This window comes from Balaenoptera physalus, assembly GCF_965194825.1.
Source record: "Balaenoptera physalus genome assembly, chromosome: 7".
In the NCBI taxonomy this organism is placed as follows: domain Eukaryota; kingdom Metazoa; phylum Chordata; class Mammalia; order Artiodactyla; family Balaenopteridae; genus Balaenoptera; species Balaenoptera physalus.
Genome location: NC_138886.1, coordinates 95114232 through 95134724, shown reverse-complemented (window position 1 = coordinate 95134724; position 20493 = coordinate 95114232). Strand labels below are relative to the sequence as shown.

The 20493-nt window shown below is 36.5% G+C and overlaps 1 protein-coding gene across 8 annotated transcripts in view; it reads left to right on the top strand.

Annotated features, from left to right (window-relative positions):
• The window catches only part of LOC309664467 (contactin-associated protein-like 3), a 124150-nt gene that overhangs the window by 46059 nt on the left and 57598 nt on the right, over positions 1-20493 (top strand). For all 8 annotated transcript variants that reach the window (XR_014265765.1, XM_082469946.1, XM_082469945.1 and 5 more), the window contains exon 2: positions 18693-18803. Coding sequence is in view for 7 of the 8 variants with exons in the window: in XM_082469946.1 (XP_082326072.1) it covers positions 18693-18803 (111 nt within the window). In the remaining variant the exon portion in view is untranslated. The remainder of the gene's footprint in view (positions 1-18692; positions 18804-20493) is intronic.

The following is a 20493-nucleotide window of genomic DNA, read 5'->3' as shown; positions in this document are numbered from 1 at the left end:
TGATGGAATTCCCCTGTGAAGCCATCTGGTCCTGGGCTTTTGTTTGTTGGAAGATTTTTAATCACAGTGTCAATTTCAATGCTTGTGTTTGGTTTGTTTATATTTTCTAGTTCTTCCTGGTTCAGCCTTGGAAGGTTGTGCTTTAATAAGAGTTTGTCCATTTCTTCCAGGTTGTCCATTTTATTGGCATAGAGTTGCTTGCAGTAATCTCTCATGATCCTTTGTATTTCTGCAGTGTCAGTTGTTACTTGTGCTTTTTCATTTCTAATTCTGTTGGTTTGAGTCTTCTCCCTTTTTTTCTCGATGAGTCTGGCTAATGGTTTATCAATTTTGTTTATCTTCTCAAAGAGCCAGCTTTTAGTTTTATTGATCTTTGCTATTGTTTCCTTCATTTCTTTTTCATTTATTTCTGATCTGATCTTTATGATTTCTTTCCTTCTGCTAACTTTGGTTTTTTTTTTTGTTTTTCTTTCTGTAATTGCTTTAGGTGTAAGGTTAGGTTTTTTATTTGAGGTGTTTCTTGTTTCTTGAGGTAGCATTGTATTGCTATAAACTTCCCTCTAGGACTGCTTTTGCTGCATCCCATAGGTTTTTGGTGATCGTGTTTTCATTGTCATTTGTTTCTAGGTATTTTTTGATTTCTTCCTTGATTTCTTCAGTGATCTCTTGGTTATTAAGTAGTGTATTGTTTAGCTTCCATGTGTTTGTATTTCTTACAGATTTTTTCCTGTAATTGATATCTAGTCTCATAGCGTTGTGGTCAGAAAAGATACATGATATGATTTCAGTTTTCTCTAAATTTACCGAGGCTTGATTTGTGACCCAAGATATGATCTATCCTGGAGAATGTTCCATGAGCACTTGAGAAGAAAGTGTATTCTGTTGTGTTTGGATGGAATGTCCTATAAATATCAATTAAGTCCATCTTGTTTAGTGTATCATTTAAAGCTTGTGTTTCCTTATTTATTTTCATTTTGGATGGTCTGTCCGTTGGTGAAAGAGGGGTGTTACAGTCCTCTACTATGATTGTGTTACTGTTGATTTCCCCTTTTGTGGCTGTTAGCATTTGCCTTATGTATTGAGGTGCTCCTATGTTGGGTGCATAAATATTTACAATTTTTATATCTTCTTCTTGGATTGATTTCTTGATCATTATGTAGTGTCCTTCTTTGTCTCTTGTAATAGTCTTTGTTTTCACGTCCAAATAGTTATTTTATCTTTATATATGTATCTAATGAGATACCTGAGAATGCACTGCTTTATTCAATAGTAATCTAATTTTTTATTTACTTGTTAAATATGTGCGTGCACGCATGCGTGTGCATGCGCACACACACACACACACACTTCCTAAAATGATTGTGTTTTCTACTCTTGGAACAGCAGTGGCCTGTATTTTTGAATAAACATGAACAATTAAACATAATGATTGTTTTATGGAAACTTTTTGGTCAGAGACCCAAGTTTTCAGTGAACTGTTGCTATTAATAATTAAATAATTTTTAGGTAAACATTACATTAAACAGCAATGCTATATTATAATAGTGTACTTCAGTAGATTAAACCTGAAAATATTTACCAGGAATTAATTGTTTTAAAACTTTAGGTGTCATTTGGATCGAAATTCCAAAATATAAAATTTTCCTTTTTCCCCTATATATTTTGTGTATATTCTTGGAACTCTACAAAGAAGTTACTGTCTTGTTTTCTTCCCCCTCCGGCAAAATGAGAAAAGCGGTATTTTATGGAGGGATCATTAACAGGTACTTGTGCTTTGAATGGATTGATTGTACTTGCTGCCTTTAGCTATGAACATCTTTTTGACAACTGTCCCCTGTTGAATATCTTGGAGAAAAGAAGGAAGAGAGGAAAGGAGGAAGACAAGGAAGAAGGAGAGGGTGGGAGGAGGAGAGATGGATGGACAAAAGGAAAGTATTTCCAAATTGCAAGACAGCGTATGAATGGAGTTTTATCCTAGTTAGACAAGCTTTTTGAAACTCCCAGTTGATTATATAAAGCACCAAATACACATTTCTTTGCAATGATGTGTATTCTCTTTTCTCATTCTACCACAAAGCAGTGAATCTTTAGCTTTGGAATATGTTGGTTATTTTATTTTAAATTTTTTCCAATGAAAATGCCCAAATTACCAAACATAGTGTAAAAATTTCTTGTGTAACTTAAATCTTGTCCTAAAATTTTAACAATTGTTATAGTATTTATGGATCAAATATTATAGTATAGGTGTTATTTTTTGTTAAATTTTGTAAGTTTTTAAAGTTACATGGACTTTTAGAAGAAGCACACCTGTAAATATAAAGGAACATCTAACCTTTTCATGTTCATCACAGGTTTTTAAAAAATTTGTGCAGCAGTTTTTAACTCTTCTACAATCATATAATACAGAAAGAAATACTTAATTTTGTCTCCAGTTTTTAGTGGAGAAAATTGAAGGATAAAAAAAATCTCTAAAGTTTCAAAATAAATTATTCACTCAAAAAATATTCATTAGGGGGCTTCCCTGGTGGCGCAGTGGTTGAGAATCTGCCTGCCAATGCAGGGGACACGGGTTCGAGCCCTGGTCTGGGAGGATCCCACATGCCGCAGAGCAACAAAGCCTGTGAGCCACAACTACTGAGCCTGCGCGTCTGGAGCCTGTGCTCCGCAACAAGAGAGGCCACGATAGTGAGAGGCCTGTGCACCGCGATGAAGAGTGGCCCCCGCTTGCCGCAACTGGAGAAAGCCCTCGCATGGAAACGAAGACCCAACACAGCCAAAAATAAATTAAAAAAAAAAAAAAATTTATTAGGTCCTTGCTCCATGAAGCAACTTATATAGCAGCAACATTTGTAGAAGAAAATTATGTGATTTTGGCAATTACAGTAATTTGGTAATTCACATGAACAATGTACGAACAGAAAAATATAAAATTGCACACTTTTTTATTGAGTAAATTTGACTTGTAACATTGCATATGTTTAAGGTATACAGTATGTTACTTTGATACATTTATATACTGTTAATGTGATTGCTGAAGTAATATCACATTATATAATTATAATACACATGATCATGTTATATAATTATAGTACAGTATTACTGTGTATTTATTATACTGTTCATTAGATCTTCATGGCTCATTTACCAATTCTTACAAGTTTGTACCCTTAAAGACCATCCCTCTTGTCCCTGTCCCTGGTAACCACCGTTTTATTCTGTTTTTCACAGGTTTAACTTTTAGATTTCACATGTAAGTGACATCATACAGTACTTGTCTTTCTCTATCTGACTTACTTTCTTAGCATAATGTTGTAGCAAATGGGAGGATCTCTTCCTTTCTCATGGCTGAATAACATTCCACGGTGTATGTATACCACATATTTTTTTACCCATTCATCCACTGATGGTCGTTTGGGTTGTTTCCGTATCTTGGCTATTGTGAGTAATGCTGTGATAAACATGGGAGTGCGTATATCTGGTCAAAATCCTATTTTCATTTTCTTTGGTTGTATACCCAGAAGTGGAATACCTGGAGTATACGATAGATCTACTTTTAATTTTTTGAGGAGCTTCCATCTTGCTTCCTATAGTTGTTAGACTAATTTACATTCCCACATCCTCACCAGCATCTGTTGGTCCTTGTCTTCTTGATGATAGCCATTCTCACAGGTGTGAGGTAATGTTTCACTGTGATTTTGATTTGCAGTCCACTTAGGATTAGTGATGTTGAGCATCTTTTCATGTGTCTCTTGGCCATTTTGATGTCCTTTTCGGAGAAATGACTATTTACTTCTTCTTCCCATCTTTTAACCAGATAGTTTGTTGTTTGTTATTGAGTTGACTGAGTTCCTTATATATTTTGGATATTAATCACTTATTCGATAAATGGTTTGCAAAATTTTTCTCCCATTCTGTAGGGTGTCTTTTCATTTTGTTAATTAATTTATTCTTTTGATGTGCAGAAGCTCTTGAGTTTGATGTAGTCCCATGTTTTGATTATTTTCTTTTATTGTTTGTTATTTTGGCATCATGCCCACCAAATGATTGCCAAGACCAATATCAATAAACTTCTCCCCTAACATTTTCTTTTAGGATTCTTATGGCATCAGGTCTTATGTTTAAGTCTTTGACCCATTTTGAGTTAATTATTGTGAGTGGTGTGAGATAGGGGTCTACTTTCAGTGTTCTGCATATGTTTCTCCAATTTTTGCAGCACCATTTGTTGAAGAGGCTATCCTTTCTCCACCGGGTATTCTTGGCTTCCTTGTTGAATACTAGTTGACCGTATATGCCAGGGTTTAATTCTGGGCTCTCTATTCTGTTCCGTTGGTCAATTTGTCTTTTTTCCCCCCAAGTACAATACTGTTTTTCTACTATGGTTTTGTGGTATAGCTTGAAATCCAGAAGTGTGGTATCTCTGGCTTTGCTCTTTTCTCTCAAGATTGCTTTGGCTGTTTGAGGTCTTTTGTGGTTTCACACACATTTTAGGATTGTTTCTTCTCTTTCTGTGAAGAATGCCTTTGGTATTTTGGTGAGGACTATGTTCAATTTGTTGATGGCTTTAGAACTATTGATATTTTAACAATATGAACTCTTTGGATCCATGAACATTTGTTTGTGTCTTCAATTTCTTTGATTTTGTTTGTGTCTTTCCATTTGTTGGTGTCCTTGATTTCTTTCAGCAGTTTTGCAGTTCTAATTGTACAGATCTTCCACTTCCTTGGTTAAATTTATTCCTAAGTATTTTATTGTTTTGGATGCTATTGTGAAAGGGATGGTTTTCTTTATTTCTTTCTCAGATGCTTTATCATTAGTGTAGAGGAATGAAATTGAGTTCTGTACGTTGACTTTGTATCCTGCCAATTTACTGAAATTGTTGATTAATTTCAATAGTTTTTTGGCTGATTCTTTGGGATTTTCTATATATTCAATCATATCATCAGCAAATAATGACAGTTGTACTTTTTCATTTCTGATTTGGATATATTTTATTTCTTTGTCTTGCATAATTGCTCTAGCTAGGACTTCCAGTACTATATTGAATAAGAATAGTGAGACTGGGCATCCTTGCCTTGTTCCTGGTCTCAGAGGAAACACTTTCCATTTCTCTCCATCAGGTATAATGTTACCCTTGTGTTTGTTATACATGGCCTTTATGTTGAAGTCTGTTCCTTCTATACCCAGTCTGTTAAGGGTTTTGATTATGAAAGGATGTTGTTTTATGTCAAATGCTTTTTCTTTCTCTATTGAAAAGATCATGTGATTTTTATTTTTTCTTTTATTGATGTGATGTGTTGGATTTATTGATTTGCATTTGTTGACCCATCCTTTCATCCTAGGAGTAAATTCCGCTTGGTCATCGTATATACTTCTATTAATGTGTTCTTGAATTTGGTTTGCTAATATTTTGTCGAGAATTTTTGCACCTATGTTCATCAGGGATATTGGTCTGTAGTTTGCTTTTCTTGTGGTATCTTTATCTGGCTTTGGTATCAAGGTAATGCTGGCCTCATAGAACAAGTTTGGAAGTGTTTTCTCCCCCTCAATATTTTGAAAGAGTTTGAGGAGGATTGGTATTACTTCTTTAAATGTTTGACAGAATTATCCAGGGGAGTTTTCTGGTCCTGGAGTTTTCTGTGTTGGGAATTTTTAAATTACTGGTACAGTGTCTTTACTCATTATTGGTCTGTTCCTACTTTCTATTTCTTCCTGATTCAGTCATGGTAGGTTGTGTGTTTCTAGAAATGTATCCATTTCTTTTAGGTTGTATAATCCATTGGCATATAATTGTTCATAGTAGTCTCTTATGATTCTATGTATTTCTGTAGTATCAGTTGTAATGTCTTCTCTTTTCATCTCTAATTTTATTTATTTGAGTCTTCTTTTTTTTCCTGAGTCTAACTAAAGGTTTGTCAATGTTGTTTATCTTTTTGAAGAAACATTTTGTAGTTTCCTTGATCCTTTCTATTGTTTTTCTGGTTTCTATTTCATTTATTTGCATTCTGATACTTACTATTTCCTTAGTTCTGCTAACTTTGGGCTTAATTTTTTCTTCTTTTTCTAGTTCCTTGAGGTATAAAGTTAGGTTGTTTACTTGAGATTTTTCTAACATCTTAATGTATTTATTGCTATAAACTTTCCACCCAGATCTGCTTTTGCTGCATGCCATGATATTTGATAGGTTGTGTTTTCATTTTCATTTGTTTTGAGATACTTTTTATTTCCTTTTTGATTTCTTCTTTGACACAATGGTTGTTTAGACGTGTGTTTACTTTCCACATGTTTGTAGATCTTCTCATCTTCCTCTTGTTGTGGACTTCTAGTTTCATACCAATTGTGGTCACAGAAGATAGCTGATATGATTTCAGTCTTCTTAAGTTTGCTAAGATTTGTTTTGTGACCTATCATATGATCCAGCCTGAATGTTCTATGTGCACTTGAGAAGAATGTGTGTTCTGCTACTGTTGGATGGAATATTCTATATGTGTCTATTAAATCCATTTGTTCTAAGGTGTGGTTCAAGTCCAACGTTTCTTTGTTGATTTTCTGTCAAGACAATCTATCCATTGCTGATAGTGGGGTATTGAAATTCCTGCAATTACTGCATTGTTGTCTATTTGTTCCTTAATATCTATGATTACATACTTGTATATTTCAGTGATCAGGTTTTGGGAACGTACATATTTATTATTGTTATATCTTCTTGATGTAGTGACCCCTTTACTGACCTTCTTTGTCTCTTCTTACCTTTTTTGGCTTGAAGTGTGTTTTGTCTGATACAAGGATGGCTATACCCACCTTCTTTTCATTTCTATTTGCTTGGAATATCATCTTCCATCCTTTCACTTTGAGCCTATATGCCTTTAGAGCTGAAATGAGTCTTCTGTAGAGAGCATAGAGTTGGACCTTGTTTTTTCAGCCATCCACCCACTATGTGCCTTTTGATCGGTGAGTTCAATCTGCTTACATTTAGGGGTGATTATTGATATGTAAGAATTTACTATTGCCATTTTATCTTTTGCCTTCTGCTTATTTTGTCTCTCTGTTGTTCCTTTTTTCTTCTCTTTCTGTCTGCCCTTATAAGTTGATGGTTTTCCATGGTGATTTGCTCACTCTCCCCTTTATTATGTTTATGTTTCTGCTCTAGATTTTTGCTTGTGGTTACCATGAAGTTTACATGAAACATCCTACAGGTAAAATAGCCCATTTACTGCTGATGCCAGTTTATCTTCATTCACCTATAAAGGTTTCATCTGCTTACTCTTCCCCTTTTATATTGTTAATGTTAGAAATGATCTCTATGCTGTCATTTCATTACCAAGTTGTAGTATCTATAGCTATTTTTAATGCTCTTTTCCTTTAACCATTATATTATAGTTAAGAATTTAATATACTGTTCTAGAAAAGATTTACAGTATTCTAATTATGAGTATTTATCATCTTAATCAGAGTTTTGTGTACTTTTGTCTTTTTGTTTCAGCTTGAAGAGCTCCTTTCAACATTTCTCATAAGGCAGGTGTAGTGGTGGTAAACTCCCTCAGCTTTAGTTTGTCTGGGAAAGGCTTTAATTCTCCTTTATATCTGAAGGATAACTGCCACATATTCTTAGATGGAAATTTTTATCTTTCAGTATTTTGAATATGTCATTCCACTATCTATCTCCTGACCTTCAAAGTTTCTGCTGAGAAATCTACTGTAGCCTAATGGGGGTACCTCTGTAGGTTGCTGTCTTTTTTTTTTTTTTTCCCCCCCTGGCTGCCTTTAAAATTGCTTCTTTATAATTGAATTTTGACAGCTTCATTAAAATGTGTTTTGGAGGTCTTTCTGTGATGAGATAACAAGATATTCTGTTAGCTTCGTGGATCTGTATATTCATCCCTTCCCCAGATTTGGGAATTTCTCAGCTATTATTTCTTTAAATAAACTCTGTCCCCTTCCCACTCTCTTCTCCTTCTGGGATGCCCATTATTCTTACGTTTCCCTTTCCAATAGAATCAGATATTTCTCATAGGCTTCACTTTTTAAAAATCTTAGCTCTCTCTTTTCTTCCACCTGAATTATTTCTATATTTCTATCCTTGAGCTTGCTAATTCCTCTTCTACCTGATTTGCTCTATTTCCAGTGCATTGTAATGCATTCTTTATCTCATTTATGGAGTTCTTCAGCTCCAGAAATCTGTCTGATTCTTTTTTAGAATTTTAATCTCTTTGGTAAAGTATTCCTTCTGCTTGTTATTTTCATTCCTAATATCATTGCATTGCCTTTATGAGTTTTCTATTGAATTTCTTCATAACAGCTATTTAAAACTCTTTATCAGTTAGATCACAATATTCCATACCTTTGGGTTTGGCTACTGGAAAATTGTCTTGCTTTTTTTTGCGATACCGTATTACCATGATTCCCTAAATAAAAAATGGAACACCATTTTTATTTAGGTAAGACTTTGTTTACTTTGATCCTAAGAATGCAACAGGTTGGTAGTTAGGAGCCTTCCTTTCCAGAAGGTGGCGCTATGGCACAAGTTTTTGGTTTCTCTTACCACCGTTAACTAGCGGCTTCTAAGATTGGGAACCCACACAGTTAAAACAAAACAAAAACAACAACAACAAAAACAACGCGTGGTGGCAGAATGTGGGTGCAGGGGGGAGGTGTGTGTACTTAGCACTTGGGGCTTTGTGGGTGTCCATGGCCTGGTAGAGGTATCCTCAAGTTGGGATGGGGGCGGTGTCCCAGGGGTCCTTGGGTGGTCGGTCCCCTTGCCTCCAGGGGCAGACAGCAGGAGACATTTGACTTCAGTTCTCTTTGTCTGTCTACTTACCTTTCCTTTCCCTCTGCCCATTCACTGCAGTCTCTCCTCAGAGAGAGCAACTGGTCCCGCCAGCTGTAACACACGTGGCTGGGCAGACTTCCAGTCACTGCCTTCATCCTCCAGCTCCTCTGCCAGAAAGGTGGTGCTGGCTCGCTGCCAGAACAGCAGCCGCCTTCTGTGCTGTCACAGCCTCCTGCCACCAGCTCTGCAGCCACTTACCTCAATCCCTGCTACCTACTCCATGGTCCAATCCACCCACTTTGGATGCACAGGTGGATGGATCTCTTGGATGTCATTGTATGCTGTGGATAGGTGCTTTTTTTTTTTTTTTTTTTCTGGTTATGGACGTCCTAATAGTTGTAAATCAAAGGAGAGAGAGAAAAAAGGAACGATTCACACTATCATGATACTGACGTCACCCCAAAACTGCATATTTCATTGCTCTGTGACTATTTCAACAATTTGAGTAAGTTGTGTGGAATATTAGACTTTGCCCCTTAAATGGATATTTCAGATTTATATACAAGCAAGGAAGTTTTCCAGTTAATGAGCTATGGATAGTGAAAGTCTTTTTAAACTAAATATTTAAAGTAATATCAATACTAATATGAGTCAACAGCTGAGTTTCCCAAGTGCATCTTTCTGGGCACTAGCGTGATAGGGCTTCAGATTTTTGAAAGTATGTCTTTTACACTGCCCAACTCTCCAATTCTGGTTTAATAACCACAGAACATAATACAGATACCAGGGCTACTCATATGAAAACTGCAATTTAGTGCACACTCCTGGTGGCCACGTTGAGGGTCTCTCCTGGCACAGTTGAGGTTTTCATCCACTGCAGAGATCTCTCAGCTCCTGTCCCGAGTGTTGTACATTTCCTTCTCTGAAGAACAGAATGTGTCTGCCTTAAGTACACAAATAAATCCTCTCACTAAATCAGAATTTCAGGGGCAGGGATGGGGAATTGCCCCTTGGGTATCAGTGTCTGAAAAACTGCTGTGTCTATTTCTCCCCTGAATTTCATTGCACAAAATTATACAATCTTGATAAATCTAGAGATGTTACTTCTAACACAGACATGTTCTCATCTTCCCATGTGTGAATTATTTTTGGAAAATATCTGAGTGTGTTGGATTGCTGAATTTTACTGACATGCCCTGTTTAAGCAGGAATGAGAATGCCTTCTGAAGTGAATACTTCATTGGCAGTCCCTTCCTATTAGTGAGAACCCCTCTTCTCTATCTATATTTTCCTGGGTCCCACTATCACATACCTACCCCACACCCAGCCTGGAAATTAAGACCGCATGATTTTTCTGTTAGGATGAACTTGGCTGTTTCAATGTTTTAAGCTCAATATATGTCAGGGTTGAAATAGAACTTAGATATGGAGATTTAAGAAAGTTGCTCTCGGACTTGTGATCAATTTAATTCAGCAAACATTTATCAAATGCTTACCATGTGCCAGGCACTGTGATGGAAGCTGAAGAAATAAAGATAAATAGTGGTTCTTTAAAAAAAAAAAAGTGCTGTTCCTGTATGAGAAGCAGTATGATTCATTAAACTGGCACAAGTTATAATTTTAGAAACACTCCCACCACTGGGAATCTGTTCCTTTTGTCGAATATAATGTTTCAGCAGTCATGAGTGAATAATAATTGGGATAATTAAAATTGACCTTTAAAACAGATCTAAATCCTTGTCTGCTTAGGGTGCTGAAGCAGGACAATCCATGAAAAACTACAGCCATTCTCCCTCCAGATATTTGATTGCTCTGAAGGCTGGTAGAGTCACACACCCTTGCACAATTTTAAAACCATGAAGGGATAGAACTAAGTTTTATAAATGGGCTCCAGGATGTATAACTGGGGAAAAAAAACCCTGAAAGTTTCTCTTCTTTCTCAGTAAGTTATTTAAATCATAGCACTTATTTTTAAGTGAATACTCAGGGTAGTTGATAAAGAGAAAGCCCCCCTGCCCTTTTTTAAAAATAAACTTTATTTTTTGAGCAGTTTTAGGTTTATGTAAAATTGAGCAGAAAGTACAGAGATTTCCCATATACCCCCTTCCCTCACACATGCTTAGCCTCTGCCATTACCAGCATCCTTCTCCAGAGTGGTGTTGATACTTTTTTTAGTTTACAATTGGTGAACCTGTGCTGACACATGATAGTCACCCCAAGTCCATAGTTGATGTTTCACTCTCGGTGTTGTACATTCTGTGGGTTTGGACAAATGTATAATGACATGTATCCAGCATTATATTATTGTACAGAATAGTTTCACTGCTCTTAAAATCCCTTGTGTTCCTCTTATTCATTCCTCTCTCCCATCTAAACACTGGCAACCACTGATCATTTTACTGGCTTCACACTTCTGTTTTTTCCAGAATATCATCTAGCTAGAATCGTATGGTATGTAGCCTTTAAAGACTGGCTTCTTTCACTTAGTAATATGCATTTGGGTTTCTTCTGTGTCTTTTCATGGCTTGATGGATCATTTCTTTTTATTACTAATGTTCCACTATATGGATGTACCACAGTTTGTTTATCCATTCCCTACTAAAGGTGTCTTGGTTGCTTCCAAGTGTTGGCGTTTAATGACTAAAGCTGCTATAAACATTTTTGTGCCTGTTTTTGTGTAGACATAAGTTTTCAACCCCTTTGGGTAAATACCAAGGAACAGATTTTGGATTGCATGTAGGAATATGTTTAGTTTTGTAAGAACCGGCCAAACAGTCTTCCAAAAAGGCTGCACCATTTTGCATTCCCACCACCAATGAGAGTTCCTGTTGCTCTACATCCTTGCCAGCATTTGGTGTCATTAGTGTTCCAGATTTTGACCATTTTCATAGGAGTGTAGTGGTATCTCATTGTTGTTTTAATGTGCATTTCTCTGAAGACATATGATGTGGAGCATCTTTTCATATGCTTCTTTCTCATCTGTATATCTTCTTCGGTGAAGTGTCTGTTAAAGTCAGCTTAGGACCATTTTTTAATTGGAGTTGTTTGTTTTCTTATCGGTAAGTTTGAGTTCTTTGCATATTTTGGATAAAAGTCATTTGTTCGATGTGTATTTTGCAAATATTTTCTCCCATCCTATGGCTTGTGTTTTCATTCTCTTGACTGTCTTTTGCAGGGCAGAAATTTTTAATTTTAATAAAGTCCATCTTATCCGTTCTTTTCTTCATGGATCGTGGCTTTGTATCTACAAAGTCTTTGCAGAACACAAGTTCATCTAGATTTTCTCCTATGTTATCTTCAAGGAGTTTTATAGTTTTGTGCTTTACAGTTAGATCTGTGAACCATTTTGAATTAATTTTTGTGAAGGGTAAAAAGTCTGTGTCTAGATTCATGTTTTTGCTTATGGAAGTCCATTTGTTCCATTACCACTTATTGAAAAGACTATCTTTGCTCTATTGTATTGCCTTCGCTACTTTGTCAAAGGTCAATTGATTATATTTGTGTAGGTCTACTTCAGGGCTCTCTGTTCTGTTTCACTGATCTATTTGCCAGTTCTTTTGCCAATACACTGTCTTAATTACTGTACCTTTATGGTAAGTCTTGAAATCAGGTAGTGTCATTCCTACCCCTCTGTTCTTCTTCAATATTGTTTTGGCCATTCTGGGTCTTTTGCTTCACCACATAAACTTTAGAATCAGTTTGTTGATATCCACAAAATAACTTGCTTGAATTTTTTTTTTTTTAATTTTTTTTATAGCTACTTTTATTTTTATTTATTTATTTATTTTTGGCTGTGCTGGGTCTTCGGTTCGTGCGAGGGCTTTCTCCAGTTGCGGCAAGTGGGGGCCACTCTTCATCGCGGTGCGCGGGCCTTTCACTATCGCGGCCCCTCCCGCTGCGGGGCACAGGCTCCAGACGCGCAGGCTCAGTAGTTGTGGCTCACGGGCCCAGCTGCTCCGTGGCATGTGGGATCCTCCCAGACCAGGGCTCGAACCCGCGTCCCCTGCATTAGCAGGCAGATTCTCAACCACTGCGCCACCAGGGAAGCCCAGCTTGCTTGAATTTTGATTGAGATTGCCTTGAATCTATAGATCAATTGGGAAAAACTGAAATCTTGACAATCAATATTGAGTATTGTCCATGAACATGGAATATCTCTCCATTTATTTAGTTCTTCCTCGATTAATTCCTCAGAGTTTTGTAGTTTTCCTCATATAGATCTCATGCATATTTTGTTAGATTTATACCTAAGTATTTTATATTTTTTAGGTGCTAATGTAAATAGCATAGTGTTTCAGATTCCTAATTCCACTTGATCATTGCTGGTATATAGAAAAACAATTGACTTTTGTATTTTAACCTTGTATCCTGTGACCTTGCTATAACCACTTATTAGTTCCAGGAGTTTTTGCATAGATGATCTTGTCATCCATAACAAAGACATATCTTTCCTAATCTGTATCCCTTCTATTTCCTTTTCTTGTCTAATTGCATTAACTAAGACTTCTAGTAGGATGTGGAAAAGGAGTGGTGAGAGGGAAAATCTTTGCCTAGTCTTGATCTTAGTGGGGAAAGTTTCCAGTTTCTCACCATTAAGTGTGGTGTTAGCTGTAAGTTTTCGGTAGATATTCTTTATCAATTTGTGAAAGTTCAACTCTATTCCTAGTTTACCAAGAGTTTTTACCATGGATGGGTGTTGGATTTTGTCAGATGCTTTTCTTCATCTATCGATAGTACCATGTGATTTTTCTTTGTTAGCTTGTGGATGTTGATGGATTACATAAACTGATTTTGGAATGTTGAACCAGCCCTGAATACCTGGGACAAATTCTACTTGTTTCAGTATGTAATTCTTCTTCTAGTTTTTAAAAATCTGTTAAAATTTTTATTTTATTTTACTTTATTATTTTGTTTTTGGCCACACCGTGTCGCTTGTGGGATCCTAGTTCCCTCACCGGGGATTGAACCCGGGCCCCCTGCAGTGGAAGCATGGAGTCCTAACCACTGGACTGCCAGGGAATTCCCTGTAATTCTTCTTATACATTGTTGGATTTGATTGCTAATATTTTGTTGAGGATTTTGCATCTGTGTTCGTGAGAAATATTGGTCTGTAGGTTTCTTTTCTTGTAATATCTGTGATTGGTTTTGGTATTATGGTACTATTAGCCTCATAGAATAAGTTAAAAAGTATTCCTCTGTTTCTATCTTCTAAAAGGGATTATGGAGACCTGGCATGATTTCTTCCTTAAATGTTTGGCAGAATTCACCAGGGAAGCCCTCTGGACTTTGTGCTTTCTGTTTTGGAAGGTTATTATTATATTATTAAAATAATTATTTGAATTATTGTTTCAAATTTTTTAATAGATATTTGTCTTTCTCCGTCTGACTTATTTCACTTAGTATGATAATCTCCAGGTCCATCCATGTTGCTGCAAATGGCATTATTTCATTCTTTTTAATGGCTGAGTAATATCCCATTGTATATATGTAGCACATCTTCTTTATCCATTCATCTGTCCTCAACAAAATACCAGCAATCCAAATCCAACAATACATTAAAAGGATCATACACTATGATCAAGTGGGATTTATCCTAGGGGTGCAAGGATTTTTCAGTATCTGCAAATAAATGGCTGTGATACACCACCACAAGTTAAAGAATAAAAACCATATGATCATCTCAATAGATGCAGAAAAAGCTTTTGACAAAATTCAACACCTATTTATGATTAAAGACTCTCCAGAAAGGGTCCTAGAGGGAACATATTTCAAAATAATATAGACCATATACAACTAACCTACAGCTAACATCATACTCAACAGTGAAAATCTAAAAGCATGTCTTCTAAGATCAGGAGCAAGACAAGGATGTCCACTCTCACCACTTTTATTCAACATAGTTTTGGAAGTCCTAGCTGTGGCAAACAGAGAAGAAAAAGAAAAGGAATCTAAATTGGAAAAGAAAGAAGTAAAACTGTCACTGTTTGCAGATGATATGATATTAGACATAGAAAATCCTAAAGGTGCTACCAGATAACTACTAGAGCTCATCAATGAATTCAGTAAAATGACATTTTCTTTGCTGAGGAGTTTTTAGTCTACTTTAGAACATAATGCATATTGAAAAGATGCCATTTATATACAGTTGTGTATAAACTGGATTTGAAAGTTCTGAAGAAACTAAGAGCATGCATCACCAAGGAGCTGTAGTAATCCAAAGAGGTTTGTCTGGGACTGTTTTTTATTTATGGAGGGGGTAGATTTAAGTAGTTTTAGGAGGAGGTCATGGGTCTGGAAAACACTCAGATAGTGTCACTTAGATTGAGAGGATTAAGGCAACTATGTTTTCCCCAGCTATGGGAAGTTCCAAATTTCTAAGATTTTACCTGGAGAAAAGAATATATATATAATTTTTAAAAACAGAAGCTGAAATATTGTTTAATAATTTCAGTATAAAGCTGTTCTGTTGGCAGGACAAACAATAGGCTATTGATTAAAATGATGTTACAATAGGTACAACTACTGAGACAATGTTTGCTCATTTAATACATAAGAACTTATTCTAGAAGCATGCACACCAGGCTGTCCCGAGCACTCTGATCTGAATCACACATAAATCATGAACAATTACGGTGTGTCTGTATTTTCTACAAGACACGTTACAATGGCTCATCAGTTTCCCTTTAGAGTTCCTAAGCTTTTCTGAGAACATTTGAGCTTCTGAGTACATTTGAACTTTTGAAGGAATAAGTGCATTTCAAAACTGAGATTATTTCATAGAATAATTTCTTAATATGAGTGTTATTATGAAGAGAAATAAACTTGCTTTAGCCTATTGAACTGTAATATTATCTGTCTATTTTCATTTGTTAATTCTTACAAGATTATTACTTGTACTCACCTCATTTTCCCCCTAAGTGGTAAATAGTTGTACTTTTCAGTTGTTTTGCCATCTCGTTTGTTAAAAACAATTATTTATGAATAATTGTTGTAGCTTTGAAGCATTTCAGGATTCATCTTTTTTTTTTTTGGATAGAAATAGTATGTATCAGACTATTGATAAGAATAATATTCAGTGGAAATCAAATATTTTTTAATGATTCCAGAAAAAGAAAATTAAATTGTGTCTTAACAATTTTGGCTCCAGGAATCGTAGTATAAAATATAGACATTTCAGATTGAAAACAATGGTTAAGGAGATTTTTGGGTGGCATCTGAGACTTCACCTTACTTGAATGTAATTTAGTTAAAAACACAGTGAATGTACTGAAAACACTGTCCAAACACAGAGCCGCTCTTTTCCAAGTACCTTATTGGACATGGTCACGTTTTTTGATCACGTGCATTCTCAAATTTGACTGTGTGGAAGTGAATTGGAACAACCAATTAGGGTTGTAAAGAAAATGATCACTTTTAAAATTGTTTCTCAAAGGCAAAGATGACTTCATAAGAGCGAGTACATCTTACTCTTTTTTTTTTTTTTTTTTTTAAAGACTAAGATTCATATGCCTTCTTTTGAGGAAAGAATAAACAATGAGAATATGGCTTGGAACGTTGAATGCTGCCTTCCATATCTCTCTATAGGGAAAACGTCCTTATAGAATATTTGGAAGAAGCTTATGTGATGACTTGTCTTACCATACTGAAAATAATAAAAGCAAACACTATTAATCCTCATAGAAACCCTATGAATTGTGTGATTCCCCTTTGTCCAGTTGTGTGATTCAGTTGTGTGACATCCTCATTGTACAGATGAGGTAACTGAGGCTTAGGGAGGGCCAGTGACTTCCCAAGAGTAGGCAGCTTGGTAAATGTCATGCCCACACCCTGTCTGGCTCCAGAATCTACACTTGGTCCTCACTGTTTCCAACCCAGAAAGGAGAGACCCCAATACGGTGAGATGAGAAAGATGTGAGCAGAGGGGACTGAGTGGGGAGCGTCTGGGGAGACTCAGAAAGGAAGCCGTGCTGGGGGGGTGGGGGAGGCTGGGAAAGGAGCAGGCTTCCCAAGCTAAACAGTTGATGGAGATAATCTTCACTTACCCTCAACCAGCTCTGTGACTTTGAGCAGGTTACTTAGATCCCTGGGACCCCTTTACCTAAAGGGGGAATGATGCAGGCCTGGTCTGCTCAACAGGCAGAAAAATTGTCCCCTGAGAAATTGTCACGTTAACATTCGAGTTAGCACAGCTGACTGTGGATTGTGGATGATCCCAATCTTCTGGAATTTTCTGAATGGCTAATAATGCCCCAGTAATGTCTCAACAGCTTTGTACTTGCAGTGCACACACTCACAACGGGAGCTTCTTTGCTCTTCCTTTTGCCAAGGACCCTTCGGGCACTTTGCTGAAGCCTGACCCCTTCTCACAGCAATGCTTGTAAATGCATAAAATGTATACATAGGGTTACAAAGTAAATAGTTATATTGAAATGCTGATATCAATGTACTAGAAATTGTAACATAGTGTCTTCTTAGTTATTAGCGAATTCAAAAACAAGATCTAGTGGTGACTTTAACAAATACTGTTATTTTGAAGTAAAGGGGACCATAAACAATATTTCTAGATGTCTGTGACAACGATTGCTATTAAAATATCTGTAACTTATGTTGGTAACATATGCACGGGCACTGGTGAATATAGTCTGGTTTGTCTACATTTGTGACTGAAGAATATGCTAAATTTTAGCTAGAGGTTAGTGAAAATAAAGATGTAATTTTTTTCTATTCATCTCAACAGACCCCCTATATCATATTTGTACCACATGTTAAGAACCCCTGAGCTGTGTGGTTCACTGCTTCAAGTTCTGTGAAAAACCCTCCTGAGCTTTGATTGAACTTCTAATGAATCTTTAGATCAAGCTAGGGAAAACCAGTACCTTAAAAGTAGTCTTCCTATTTGCAATCATTGTAGTCTGAATTTATGTAGTTTTTCTTTAATGTCTTTCAATACAATTTTTATAATAATCTCCATAAATGTCCTGCAAATTCTGTAAGATTCATTCTTAGATACTTTATATGTTTTGTTAGTATTTGCTATTCTATTTAATTTCTAACTATGGATAAGTTTAGAAATACTATCAGCTTTTGTATAATGAATTGTTAAGCTAGCCAATGACTTTCAGAATTTCTACCTCCATAATCGTATCATCTGGAAACGATAACGGTTGCTCTTTTTTATCCAATTTTGTGCTTTTAATTTTTAAATTTTCTCTTACGTACTGATAGGACTTCCAGTGCAATGTTCAATAGAAACGGTGGTGTCTGTGAAAGTGTTCTTTCTGATTTTCAAGGAAATACTTTTAATATTTTCCCATTTAGGAGTGACGTGCTGGAACCAATTTTTAGCAGCTAGCAAGAGCCAATCATTAACTTTTCATGAATTTTGCATGAAAATACAATCATTATTAAAAATTAAATGACATAAACATAATTAATTAAATCATATTAAAACAAAAGTAATACATTCTGAAAACTCACCACTTCCTACTTTATGTCATCTTGCTGTTATCAGTGCTCTTGAGGTTATTTACATACCTTGTGTCTGCGTGGTGAAAATACTATATAATGATTCTTTTTCCAACTTCCTGGTCAGTGACATCACGTTGATAGCTTTGAATTGGCCATGGTACGAGTATTTACACCATGGAAAGTGGCAAATGCTACCAATCAGGGTTTTTAATTTTCCTTAAGAGCCTGTTGTTCAACGTTTACTAACACACCTCTGATCAAGACTGATGTTTGCCACAGGCTCTAGCATTTTCCTAGCCTGTTAACTAAAAAGAAAGGAAATTAAGGAAGAAGAGAAGGGAGGGTGGCAGGGGAATAGGAAGGAAAGGAAAGTAAAAGGGAAGGAAGAAGAGAGGAAGAGAGGACAGGAAAGCTTTAATCAGTGTATTAACCCGCACGTGGTGTTTCGCCCCAGATAGCTGTGACGCTCCTCTGGCGTCTGCCCTGCCCCGGGCTTCCTTCAGCAGCTCCTCAGAGCGGTCCAGCAGCCACGGCCCTGGCTTCGCAAGCCTTAATCGCAGAGACGGTGAGTCTGCAGCTGTCTGCTTGTCAATCCACCCTGATTCTTTCCCAGAGAGAATTATTTTCATTTTTAGTTCATATTCCTTCTTATAGGTGAAAACTTAATTATATTGAGTTTAATGAAACTGAAGAAAGCAGCAGGTTCATCATATCTGCTAGTATTCCTCTGCTAGCTTTCTTCTTGCTTATGATCCATTGTTTGGTTTGTTTTGATATCTTCCTTCCCTATTGATTGCCAGCAAATGATCATCAGTAAGATTTATGAGAAGGGAATTATTGGAGTCTAGATTTTTTCCAGGGTTATCATCCCTTTTTAGTTTTAGGACCGGCGACAGAAGGGTGACTAGTCAAGTGCGCTGGTCATGAATAACTACAACAACACAAGAAGGAGCCAGTGCTGCAGCCACTGGGGAAGCCTGATGTTTGCAAGATGTGAAGCTGCCAAAGGATGTCATGGGAAAATGACTCCATTCCCAGGACTTGGCCTGGGAGGAGACCAGGTGAAGGCTGCTACTGAAAATAAAGATTCCCTTCCTATTAGTGGGAAGGGAGTGAATGACTTACTTTTTGGAAAGGTCCATTTTTGCTACTTGAATGTTGTCAAGTGAATTACCTCTTCTATTGCACAAATACTAATTCAGTGGATTAAATAAGTGAATACATACACTTCAAATTCAAATGCTTTGCTACTTTTTTGGATTAACTTTTATTGGAGTACGGTTGCTGGACAATGTTGTGTTAGCCTCCACTGCACAACAAATTGAATCAGCCACACCCGTACAGATAGCCCCTCCCTTCTGGACTTCCCTCCCACTTCGGTCACCACAGTGCATTAGGTAGAGCTCCCTGTGCTATATAGTATGTTCCCATCAGTTGTCTATTTTATACATAGTATCAATAATGTATATATGTCAATCCCAGTCTCCTAATTCCTCCCACCCTACCCCTTTCCCCCTTGGTATCCATACATTTGTTCTCTACGTCTGTGTCTCTATTTCTGCTTTTGTTTTGCTACTGTTTTAAGGGATAGATTTTTTAAATGAAAGATGAATTCAGAAAGTAAAAGTGAAAATTAACTGTGTCCCATGTAAACGCACTGCTGTAAATTCTGGAGATACTACTAAGGAATTGAGTGTTTTCCTCCCTTTCTTTGACATTTCTAAGATCAGAGTTAAAGTCTAGCTTGAACTTTACTGTGTCCTTCAGGATCAAATTTGGGAACTTAGTAAGTGATCAAATCGATTGGCAGGGAAGAGTAAGAACACAGGTGAAGAAATTCAGTGAGCTCAGGATGGGAAGGCATGTCCATTAATTGTCCACCTTCATGGTCTTTTCCCAGGAAAAAGCATTTTGTGGCCAGATATTTACTCCTCAAAGCATCATTCATAATCATTTTTAGCACCCCAGTAAAAATATATTCTCCTTGAAACCAGATTTCAATGAGATCAGTTATCAAATTACCCATTTTCGGTCTGGTGGTTATTCTAATATCAGCTTAACATCTAAACTTTCCAGTGGTTTCCCTAAAATTGTAAAAACTAAATAAGCCATATTTAATTAGTTTAAAGAGGCCCGAGGGGCTTGTGTGTTGTGTTTCTAATTTGCATGTGTAGAGTATCTTTATGATTCAGGCCTCCAGTGCTATCAATATGGTGGCACTGGGAAGTTTAGAAACATTAGAAGGGAAAATCCTG